Consider the following 12,452-nt stretch of genomic DNA (forward strand, 5'->3'; position numbering starts at 1 on the left):
TAGTAACCTTTTTTTTTTCTTTTGCTGTGCTGTTGTTGTAGGGACGCGGGTGGCGCTGTGGGTAAAAGCCTCAGCGCCTAGGGCTTGCCGATCGAAAGGTCGGCGGTTCGAATCCCCGCGGCGGGGTGCGCTCCCGTTGCTCGGTCCCAGCGCCTGCCAACCTAGCAGTTCGAAAGCACCCCTGGGTGCAAGTAGATAAATAGGGACCGCTTACTGGCGGGAAGGTAAACGGCGTTTCTGTGTGCTGCGCTGGCTCGCCAGATGCAGCTTTGTCACGCTGGCCACGTGACCCGGAAGTGTCTCCGGACAGTGCTGGCCCCCGGCCTCTTGAGTGAGATGGGCGCACAACCCTAGAGTCTGTCAAGACTGGCCCGTACGGGCAGGGGTACCTTTACCTTTACCTTGTTATGCTGCCCATTTGATCATGACACAAATCTTACTTAGCATCTGGCTCCCTGAGTGAAGCAATTGTTTTTATTTGTGTTCATGAATGTAATATGAGGTGAGCCCTGCTGGATCGGACCAAAGGTCCATCTAATACAGCATCCCCTTTCCAAAAGTGGCCAACAAGAGACACCTGGGAAGTCCAGCAGCAGCCCTTTGCTATTTTGTACCACTCTCCACTGTTCCACTGGTATTCAGAGAGACACTGTCTCTGACCATCTTGCTATCATGACTAGTAGCCAGTGACAAACCTTTCTCAGGAAGCTAGTGGACATCTTCATCTTGTGGCAATAACTTCTATAAATGATATATGGTCTTGAGAAGTCCACCCTCCTCACCACTGTTTGGTCTGTTTTGAATCTATGTCCTATCCGTTTCATTGGGTGGCAAGTATGAAAAAAGGGTATGATAGATTACAGTACTTAGATTACTTAACCCTGGGCAGAGGGTTATTTTTTTGGTCTATGCATCCTCAGCAGCATGAGCCACCAATGTGGCACCTGTGGGTGCACATGTACCCACAGAAGCTTTCCTGACTGCCTGCAGGATCCCACCCCTCCGCCCCCTTTCCACTGAAGGACACCTTCTTCAGCCAATAGTGTAATTGCAAGTGTAATTGCAGCAAGGGGGTGATTTCAAGGCAGTTACAGCTAGGGAGGAGAGAGTTTCAGTGCCTGTGTGGTCACAGTTTCCCCACTTTGCAAATGTGCTCATTGAACCCAAAAGGCTGGCGACTCCTGCTCTTCAGTCTTACATCCATGCAGAGACAAGTCTCTTGAAATTGGTGGGCTGAATTTTGAAGCATTTGGGGGATAAGAATGCAAAAGCAGGGATCCAGTGTACAGAGCCACATTTTCTTTAAAAAATTCAATCATTTTCTCCAGTAATTGATCTAGTTGGAATTTCAAGGGGAGTTATTTATTCTAGGCCTTTATAATATTGTATTATATATGATAGGTAGTGAACAACCCTGACTTTGCCTAATAACAAAGCACAATCATTATGTAAACAGGGAACCAATCTCATCCAAAATCTGTCACATAAATGTCATACTATCCAAAAAGAAATGTGTATGATTATACACACACTGTAATTGAAAACGTATAATACATTAGTGAAGCTGCCCATTTATCTAACTCTAATCAGTTCCAATAAAATCTCATTTAGAAAAGTTGAGCGTAGTTCAGGCTGGTTGGTGATGAGAGTATCAGTCATGTGAAGAGGCAACCGAACAGTCCTGGAAAGTACTTTAGAAGTATTAAAAAAAACTATATGAAAAATGATTACTGGTCATTAAGCAGCAGCTGAAAAAAAGAGTGTTTCAAGCTCTTTCATACTAGTGCAATGCCAGAAGAGGAGCCCAGATAACCCCACTTCTATGAGGCCTCTATTCCTTTGGCAAACATTACCTCACAAAACAATTTGGTCAACACATAATAAGCATATACACCCACCCACCAACTGCCACGAAAAAGCTGGGAGCATCACAAAAAAACCTTAAGCCATAATGGTTTCTTACCCCGTCACGCAATTTCCTGAATTACTGGTGCTGAACCAAGGGGGGCAACTTCTCAAAGTCCAGAAAGTGAGGCACTGCAAGCACTGGCAGAGGAAGAGGAGTGCGGGGGGGGGGGGGAGTGCACTGCTCCCGGCAGCGCAATCCCGGTGGGGTGCCATCACGGCTGACCCCCTGCCCGCGCTGGGCACCATGCACCCAGAACGCACATCATGCCTCTGCCCGCAGCGCGCCACACCCCTGGGATGCACGCCAACCCTGCCCCTGCCTGTTCTCCGCCCACCCTCGGTGCCGGAGCATGTAGCTCTGCCACTGACCACAAGGCACCAGGTTTGGGGAAGGGGGCATGAGACTCTGACAGGGACCTAGAGTCTTCCTGCCTCTTTCCCAAAGCCTAGTTAGTGCTTGCCCAGCTTTGGGAAGGAGGATGGGGGGCTCAAGGATGCTACCATAGCCTCAAACCTCCTTCCCAAAGCCTGTGCCAGCCAGGGAGTGGGGAAGAATCAACCTAGAATAGCAGGCACCCTTCGTTCTTCATTCTCAGTTGCTAAAGCTGGTTCTAGTTCCTGTCTCCACTGTAAGCTGGCATTCTTCTTTTAATTAGCCTAATTGGCAGGGCAGATACAGAGCGTGAAAACACTTATTTTCCATATGGTTGTACTGCAGGCAGATTCCGTGCATGCTTACTCAAGAGCAAGTCTCTGTAAGTTTGATGGCATTTGCCATCCATATTGAGTATATGCCACATAGCAGCTACAATACAGTTTTCTGTTGATCAGGCTGTGGTAAACAGGAAGAATTATTCAGAGGTTTGTTCAATGTTGAGTCTTCTTGAAATCTGAAATTACAAGGAATTGTAAAGAAGTTATGAGTAATTGCTTAGGTGTTATGCTGCTCTGTACTTGGGTTCATAAACCTTGTGTTGTCTGAAAGGTTTTTGTGTCTCCGTTCTCATTGCATAATGCATCAAAGCTCAGTCCTGCAATCTGTTTTTATTGCAGGACTGAGCTTAGACACACTGATTAAACAAGGGTGCCCTGATCATGTGCAGAATGCTGCTTCCTTATCACTGAATAACCACAGGCAGTCCCCACCTTCACAGCCCTGGGATCACCGAATCATAGAATTGTAGAGTTGAAAGGGATCCAAAAGGTCACTTAGTCCAACCCACTGCAACACAGGAGTCCATATTCCAAAGCAGAGGAAGTGCAGCACCTGCCTCTTTCATGAATCAAGAAACCTTAAAGCCCAGCCTCTGGTTGGCCACAGTAAAAAGGATGCTGGACCCTAATTTATGAAGTACCTTCTAAATCACTGTCTTGAGATGGTTTGCACATAAGACAATCAAAAACAGTGAAAAACACAACAAATGCATTTAAAATATGATCAGAGCCCTAACAAGTGGGCACTCGTGGGAAATTAAGGCATCAGGGGAAGCCTGTCAGAACGGAATTTCTTCCACTATTTCCGGGAAGTGCAGATAGCAGGTTCGTGTTGTACCTCAGCAGGAATGCTATTCCACAGAATAGGAGCAGCCATACTAAAAGCCCTTCTCCAAGTTGTTGCAGAATAGGTTTCTGAGATCTTTGGCACCTGCTGGAGAAACTCTCCCACAGACTGCAAGATATGTAAGAGATAAGGGGAAAACTCTCCCACAAGATATCTAAGAGATAAGGCAGTCTCTCAAGTAGCTTGGTCCTGAGCTACAGAGGGCCATATATGTTGGCACCAACACCTTGAACTCGGCCCGGGAGCAAAAGAGCAGTAAGTGCAAATCCCACAAGCAAAGTATTGTATGCTAGGCATAGTTTGACCCCCACAAGCAACCTACCCACCATGTTCTGACACCTTGTTTATTTGTTTGTTTTATATTATCTATATTGTTTATTGCAATTCTGTCTCACTTTTGTCTCCAAGGAACTCAAGATAGCGCACGTGGTTCTCCCCCTCCTCATTTAGTCCCCACAATGACCCTGTGAGGCAGGTGCATATGAGAGGCAGTGACTGCCCCCCCCCCCGTCACCCGTGAGCTCCCAGGTCCAGAACTCTAACCACTATGCCACACTGGCTAACAATGACACCCTGCTTACTGACAGAGAATATTGCCTTCAGAACCAAATTATGCTTCTGTTTGCATATATAGGGGGCATGGACATGGAGAGAGAGAAAGAGAAACATTGTACATTTAGGGTTTCCCCTTGTGGCAGGTTGTGCTGGATCAAAGACTTTTCCATCAGCAGCAAGACATACCTCCCAGCCCATACTCTCTGACTTTTTCTGCCCCCAGTCCAGGACAAAGAGCACCCCCTTACCATGCCACTGCTGCCCCTCCCACCACTAGCCACCTACTGTCTTACCTTCGCTGGCTTTCTCTCTTCCTCTTCCTCTGAGGCTGCCGAGAGGTCTCATTGGCGAGTGCTGAGAGGCCTCTGACACCTGCAAGGCCATTGCCGCTCCTGCCACTGCCTCCTGGTGCCATTGCGAGGCCAGGCAGGCCACTGCCGCTTCTAACACCACCTCCTGCAGCTTTTGCTGCTGTGGCGAGGCCTAGCAAGCTGCCAACATGACAGCTGTACTTCCAGAAGCCGTTTGTGTACTTCTGGAAGCTCACTTCCAGTGTCAGCTTTTGGAAGTATGTCAGGATTGGTGGCCTAGCAGCCTGGCAGTCCTTGCGGTGGCAGTGCCCTGGCAGTCCTTGCAGTATCCTGGGAGGCCTTGCAGTGGTGGCACCAGTGGCCTTGTGCCGGCGGCAGCAGAGGCAGCAGATGCCCGCAGAAGCAGGACACCCCACATTTCTAACAGAAGCCAGGGTGTCCCACTCAAATTGGGACAGTTGGGTGGTCTGAATATATGGATACAAACACACATTTATATGCAATAGGAAACAAGCCAGCGGGCTCTATTGGTTGGGCTACAGCCTGCAGTTGTCCATCTGGCAACACCGAGGAAGAAGAGCCATTTCTGTGGTGGCCCCCACACTTTGGAATGGTCCCAGAAAAAAGGTGTGCACTGACTGGATCAATTTTGGCAGGTGCTAAACACTTCCTTCTTCGCCATGGCTTTTGCCAGCTGTTGATGCTTGTCACAGGAGAATCCTAAGTATTTCTTAAATGACTGCTTGATTGGACTTAACATAGAATACAAACATACAGTTAAACTTATGATGCTGCTGTACGCTGTGTAAGAGGTGGTACATAAATATTTTTTCATGCACCCCAATCTCCAAGCAGCGGGAGACTCCAAGGGTGCCTGCACTTACTCAGGACTTCATTTCCTTGGAATGAAGGTCAATGGAGACTGTGATGTGTTTAGGATATATGGTTTTATGTACCCATATGTACAGCCCGAGTAAAGGACTCACAGCATGTTAAACCCCACTTGGTCATGACCATCACTGGTGATCTGGGGCTACTCATCGCCTCAGAGCTCACACCCACACTATACATTTAAACCCACCCCACTTCAGCAGTCACCATGCTTCCCCCAAAGAATACCAAGATTCCCAGAGTGGTTTAACCATCAATCCCTTTCCACAGGGAGCTCTGGAAGAGAGGGGAATAGCGGGCTCTCCTCAGTGCCCTTAACTAACAACACCTCCCAAAATTCTTTGGGGGAAGCCGTGGCTGTTTGAAGTGGTACCATAGCACTCTAGCATGTATGGCGCTGAACGTGGCTGCTGCCTCGCCAAGAACCGTTGTAGTGCTTTTCCAGATTACTTCTTGGTGCATTGTCTTCCCCCTGAACTGTTGTTTTACTACCACTTTGAAATCCCAAACTGTGAAAAGTTCAACAAAGGGATTAAAAACCTCCTCCAAGTTTAGTGGCAGCTGAGACCTACACAGACTCCATTAAAACAAGGCTCATGGCTGGTTTCCAAAGGCTGGCTGGGCTGTTGCCAGCTTTTTTAATGAATATCTGTAATTTAGTTCTTATTTTCCTACCTCTTTATTAAACACCTCCCAGCCCCATCTCGCCTAATATTTGAACCAGCAAGTTTAATGACCATCCCTTCATTAAACATTACAAGCTTTTTAAGACCTTGGCAGAGACACCTTTCTTTCAATAACTTAGTGCTGCTGCAAAGTCAACAGTGACGGCTAAACTAATCCCTTGTGTTCGCTAATTATTATAGCTCGTTCTTGGGCAAGATGGACGGAATTGCATGGATAGTGCAGGGTTTACCCCCACCCCTTCCATGCCACAGATTCCACATGCCAGCGAAATCTCTCGTGCCTTGACACTAGATGTCAACAAAGGGTAATCGCGGTCTCAATTTTTTAGGCCAGCCCAGGTAGCTAAGAGCAAGCCCTGTTAGCATTTTTATAGCAAAGGTGAAGTATAGCTAGATGCGAACAGGAGACATATATTACAATAAAAAGGGTAAAGTTGTCTAGTGTTTTTAAAGTCAGTCATAAAAAGATGAATAATGGTGCAGTTTAAAGCTAAAAGACAGCTGCCACGCTCAATGGCCATGATGGATGTCTAAACACCCAGTGTGGAGAGAACCTGTTCCCCGGAGACCACCATCCAAAAAATTAATTACTACGATTCAGCATCTTTAAATGTGCCACTTAATATACTGCCACCATAATTAAATTTCCAGCCCTGTGACCTTGAGACCATTTCCTCAGATAATAAATGAGATCAAGGTTTAATCGATGCAGATAGACAGCGAAACTGTCCAAGGAAAGCACAAAACCATCATGGGAACACTCAAGGTCAGGTAAGGAAAACCACAGGAAGCTGTGGATTGGCACTAATGATATATATATATATATATATATGCTTTCGTAGATTTTCACGGGTACAGGAATGCAGGTTTTGGTGTCCTCGGGTATCTTCCTGTGTAAAAGTTGGGGTGTCTAGGCGACGTTTCGACGAGGTCTCACTCGTCATCTTCAGACTGGTGCTTTCGGCTTCTTGTTACTGGAACAGAGCAGGATCTCAGTGTTTGAGTTCCTATAAATACTGTTGAGGAGGTATGGTGTATAGCCTCCAATGTTCTGGGCAGAGAGGAAGTTCCCAGGCTAGTGTGTATATATACACACGCGTACACACACACATACATGCTCTATTTGCAGAACAATAATTCTACCAGGAACAACTGGAGTATTTTATTGCTCCACAAACTGATGAGGGCTGGACTTACATTACCTTGGAAGTAGCTTTGGGTCACTAGGGTCAATTTTTGTGAAAAAAATGCAATTATTATTATTATCATTAATAGAAACAACAATATATTGTACTTCAACAGCCCATTTTCTCTTTGGTGGAAAACCCTGCTATCCTGTGGATGTCTTCCACTATCCTATAATGCTATTAGAATATTGTTCCAAATCCAGGATTTTTGAACCCCAAAGTAAAAAGTAGGGAACACATGGAAGTGGATCCACTCCTCAAAGGGCTTTGTGTCTTTAATATCTCAGTAATGCAAACAACACCTGCGTAAGGTAAATCAGCATTGTAGTAATCACTAGCAAAGTGCCTACACTTGTGATGGGTGAATTGGATGGACTACAGGGGGTGGACTATGAACTGCAAGGATCCTGGAGCACCTTGCCGAAGCTAAGCTGATCTGGATGTGATCAGAACCTGGACGGGAGACTGCCTGGGAGCCCCAGGCAGTCACACTGAGCTTCCCAGAGACGTCTGGTTGGCCATTTTGAGAACAGAGTGCTGGACTAGAGGGGCCTTTTGCCTGACCCCAAAGTCATCTTCTTTTCTTCTTGTGTGGGAAGTAGGAATCATATATCTGGTGGAGAATGTTGTGAATGAAGTTGGGAGATATACACTTTTAAAGTCTATGATTCGTTTGTCTCAGTGAGTAGTGATTTTGAAATAATATTCTGTGGACCGTTAAAGATAATTTGTGGGTTGGCACCCATCTGTCTTGGGACACAATGCAGGCTTGCACTTTTGGGGGTGAAGTTACAGCCCCTGATGTGTCTGTGGAGACTGATATGGGAGAGACATGTTTTGTTGCAGCTGGGGCAGATGAGGGTGCCTGGTTGTGCTGATGCAGGTGTGCCATGGCATTTCTTCCTTCTGAGCTCCTCCCACCAGTCATTCCTCCTCTGGTTACTGTTGTGGACACACAATCTGACTGATTGTCTCCAGGCACTGCATCATCTACAAGGGATTCCCACACGGCAGGGCTGGTGTTGTCAGCCTCCATGTCACATTTGCAGACATCTTTATAATGTAATGCCTTTTAAACTGCATGATTCCAACACAACAACAACAGAGCTATCAGCCTGGTATTGAAATCATCGCTCTTGATATCAGATTGACAATTGTCACTTACGAGTGCCCTCAAGGAATACTTGGTTTGAACGGCATTGAATTTTACTTGAACCATGAGCTTCACCAAGCCTCAGAGACAGGTTTGAAAGACATAAACTCAAATAACCCTGAGCTCAGGAATTTGTTTTGAGTACCAGCACTGAACAGAGCTCACAATCCCCCTTCTGCCCACCAACACCTGTTGGTGCATTCATTTCACCAATATAATTGGGGGGGAGGGTATTCATTTTGTTGCTGTACTTTGTTGTTAAGCAAGTCAGACATCTTTGTTGATCTATTTCAAATCATCCAGAGATCTATCAGTAGATCGGGATTCTGGAGCTTCTTTCTGCTGCCCCAGATTAACATTGACCTTTGTAGACTAGAGCCCACTTAATGGATTTCTCCCCCCACCCCAATGTCAAATATCAATCAATCCTCAGTCAGTCAGAAGACTTACTGCCCACCTTTTTCTAAGGTGGCCAACAGCTAAAATTTCATTTCAGGTTCTACTAGGCAGACTCACTGGATGTCACTGGAGGGAGATACTGCAGTGAAGTCTCTATATCTACTGTAGATGTTCAGATTGTAGAACGTTGGTTGGGTGATAGGCAAAGTACTCTGCTTCCAAAGCAGTTTCCCCAAATTTAAAATGTTGTAATGGCAGGTGCCAAGAAACAGTGGCTATAGAAGGAGTAAAAGCTTGATACTTTCCTCTTCCTTGATCACTAGAAGAAGAAGAAGAGTTTGGATTTGATATCCCGCTTTATCACTACCCGAAGGAGTCTCAAAGCGGCTAACGTTTTCCTTTCCCTTCCTTCCCCACAACAAACACTCTGTGAGGTGAGTGGGGCTGAGAGACTTCAGAGAAGTGTGACTAGCCCATGTTCACCTAGCAGTTGCATGTGGAGGAGCGGGGAAGCAAACCTGGTTCACCAGGTTACAAGTCTACTGCTCCTAACCACTACACCACACTAGATGTTCATTGAGATTTTGTAAGTTTCTGCTCAGTTGATGGGGTGTATGAGATGTTAGGGGAGGGGTAGTCATTCAGGGGGGGGGCACATCATGCTCCTTTTGGGTTAGTTTGTCTATCTTTGCTCCTCACCCTGCACTCAACTCTCACCAGTGACTCCTAGAAGCTATCAGCGTGCAACAGTGGCCACACCCCAAGACACAGCTTTCAATGGCTGGCTAAACCAGGGGAAGATATCTGATGGGTCTCAAGTCTTGATGAATTTGGGACTTCCCCTGCCTATGAAGACAGGCTTCAGCGGACTGAGCAGACAAGTGGAATAGAGTCCCTGAGACGGTTGGATGGTGTCTTGGACGCCTCCTTCTGGTAATTTTTGCAGCCAAGCTGGTGCAAAATGTATTGCTCTGCTTTCCTTTGGACCACATCAGCAAGGCTGAGAGGGGGTTCTTGCTGTCTGGGCAGTCCAGGGCCTCCATACACACTGCTCAGGCTTGCGCCCCGAAGAGATCACTTCAGTGCTGATAAAGTAGTGATTTGACTTCACCCCCAGAGACACACTCTTGACTCAGATGGATGCCGACAACATCAATGGAACACTCAGATACTCCTACATTTACCTCCAGAATCATAAGGACTAGCAACTTGAGATTTTTTGAAGCAAAGATTTCCAGAAAGCCAAAGTTCTCTAACTACATATGAATTCTGAACTTGTTCTGCAAACCCCACATATACTTCCCTGGACAGCTGGTGTGTCCTGGGAATGATCTCAGCATAGACAATCCCAATACAGTTATCTCCCTATCCCCTGTTTCCATGAACTGCTCTAAAAAAATGTTTCCCATTGAAAAAATATGTCAGAACTGCTGAGACAAACAAATGCTTCCTTAAAATACAACAAAACAGAAAGCAAAATACAATCTTTCACTCTGCAATGTTACCTTTTTATTTTCTCTGTCTTAATTTGGCTTTGATCACGGGGTGGGGTGGGTGGGGGGAGGTGGGGTGATAAACAAGATGTTTTACATATGCCTACTAGGAATAATTGATAGTTCATGCTTCTCTGTGTTATACTTGTTAAAATATTTGCATTTAAAAGCCAAGTTGGAGTTCTAGCTCAAGGCTATATGCGTGTCTTTCCTAAGGAATATCAGATAAGGGAAAGGATTATAAATTATAATTGTTTGGGAAGACTCAAATTTAAAGAGACACAGTGCTTTTCACTTTGCTGCTCTTCAGGAAATTTCCAGAACCTGGTTTTGTTTGCAATAACTCACTCATGCAGATGTTTCATACCTGAGATTACCTGGCCCATACACAGCTGCCAGGACCAATAACGAAACAGGACATGTGGGGCTACCTGGGGATCCTACTCCACTAACCACTATTGCTTACTTCCATGGCTGGACTCCCCTGAAAATCAGCTTTAAAATGTTTTAAACAAACCAGCAAACAAATGATAAGGGACACACATCCCACTGAAAGCAATGCAGCATTCACATCCAGCTGGTATCCCTGGCACTAATATGTGCACAAAATCTGGGAGACAATGTTTACAGTTTGTAAGATGCTTCCTGATTTACTCAGCACGGCCCAGTGCTGGTGTGACATGTCAGGACTGTATGAGCCCCAAGGAAACAGGGATGCGCTTCCCACCCCAAGTGACGAGGTGCAGGGGGCATCCACCCTCGGTTCCACAGTGCACAGGCAAGCTCAGTGGCTAAAGCCTAGAAAACAATTTGTTTGGTGAGACCCGTGTGGGTGGGGAGCACATTTTCTAGGAAGGGAAACCCCTGGCTTGATAATTGCACAAGAATACTTGTGCATCAATTACTGGGCTTGTTTCTGCTGTCATAGGAAGGAGGGTATTATTCCGTCAAATTAGATGGGGAGCTCACTGGGGAATTAGATAGTGGAGGAGAAAATTGTGTGATGCTGTTATTTGGTCCAGCAAAGGCCTGTCATCTCATCTATCAGATACCATCTCCAACTGAGGGCCTTGCCTGCAGCACCGTCATTCCAACGGAAAGGGAACTTTAATTAGCCATGAAATGCCTACTTGTCCTTGGCAAACACTGGGCATAGAGAAGTTTTGCTGGAATGACGGACTTCTCTTTTTTATTATTAATAATTCCTGCTAAAGATAACAGCACTGGAGATACAAAAATGAGAAAACGCTTACAGTGAGGCAATGGGGAGTCTTATTACATGGATCTTTAACAGAGCAAGAGAGGCCTGAAGGACCAGCTGCTCCCTAAAGTGCCTGTTTCTCTGTTGTTTTGTTAAGATGGCTAGAGGAAGCCCGTGGAACCGTCGGAAGTGTAATGGGTGTGGTGACTGGAGAAAGGGTCTTTGCAGTGATGGCGCTCAGGTTGCAGAATGCTCTTCCCAGGAACACCAGCTGGCATCAAGTTTGTTTTGCTGTTTTTTAGCTGTCAGGTGAAGATGGCTCTATTCTTCCAGCTTTTCATGGCTAATTAAATGTCTGCTATTCCTGATTTTATTGCTTCGTTTTATTCTGCTTCTGCCACTGTTTTTCTCATTGTTATGTTTTAATTAAGTTTTCTTACTGCTTGTTTCATTGTGTGCGCTGCCATCAAAACATCAGTTGAAAGGTGGCCTAGAAACCTTTTAAAGGGAATAAAGTGGCCTGGAGGTCATAACTGCTACTCTAATACTCTTTAATTCTGGCCACTGCACTTCAAGAAGCAAATGGGAGAAACTGGGACGGGTTCAGAGGAGGGCAACAAATATGGCCGTGGGTAGGGAAAATGTTGCAGTTGTTTGTTACAGAGAGTATTTCTATCCCTAACCTTCCATTGTGGAAACAATGTTTAGAGTGGGTTATAACACATTAAAAATAACCATAAAGGAAAATTGATTGTTGCAATGGACATTCAGTGTACTTTGGTTTCACAGAATACATAACAGTGGCATCTAGCATATTGAATCAATCAGATGGTGTGCAACTGTAATCTCCAGGTGTCAAAAGACTCCAGCAGTTCCAACATACCCAGGGTTTAGTTCCCTTGGAATGAAGATCAGTACAGTGGTACCTTGGGTTACAGACGCTTCAGGTTACAGACTCCGCTAACCCAGAAATAGTACCTCGGGTTAAGAACTTTGCTTCAGGATGAGAACAGAAATCGTGCTCTGGCGGCGCGGCGGCAGCAGGAGGCCCCGTTAGCTAAAGCGGTGCTTCAGGTTAAGAACAGTTTCAGGTTAAGAATCGACCTC

At 45.8% G+C, this 12,452-nt stretch overlaps 1 protein-coding gene across 5 annotated transcripts in view; it reads left to right on the plus strand.

The window, feature by feature from the left end:
* Positions 1-12,452, plus strand: part of BNIP2 (BCL2 interacting protein 2) — a 76,135-nt gene that overhangs the window by 42,375 nt on the left and 21,308 nt on the right. For 2 of the 5 annotated variants that reach the window (XM_028706731.2, XM_028706727.2), the window contains one exon: positions 11,503-11,713. The exons of 1 other annotated variant lie outside the window; for it this stretch is intronic. In XM_028706731.2, coding sequence (XP_028562564.2) covers positions 11,503-11,647 — 145 coding nt within the window. In that variant the 3' untranslated portion in view covers positions 11,648-11,713. Of the gene's footprint in view, positions 1-3,877; positions 3,906-11,502; positions 11,714-12,452 lie in introns of those variants that run through there. 2 more of the 5 variants (XM_077918809.1, XM_077918811.1) reach the window with 2 other exon arrangements.

Source organism: Podarcis muralis, chromosome 14, assembly GCF_964188315.1.
Source record: "Podarcis muralis chromosome 14, rPodMur119.hap1.1, whole genome shotgun sequence".
Classification (NCBI taxonomy): domain Eukaryota; kingdom Metazoa; phylum Chordata; class Lepidosauria; order Squamata; family Lacertidae; genus Podarcis; species Podarcis muralis.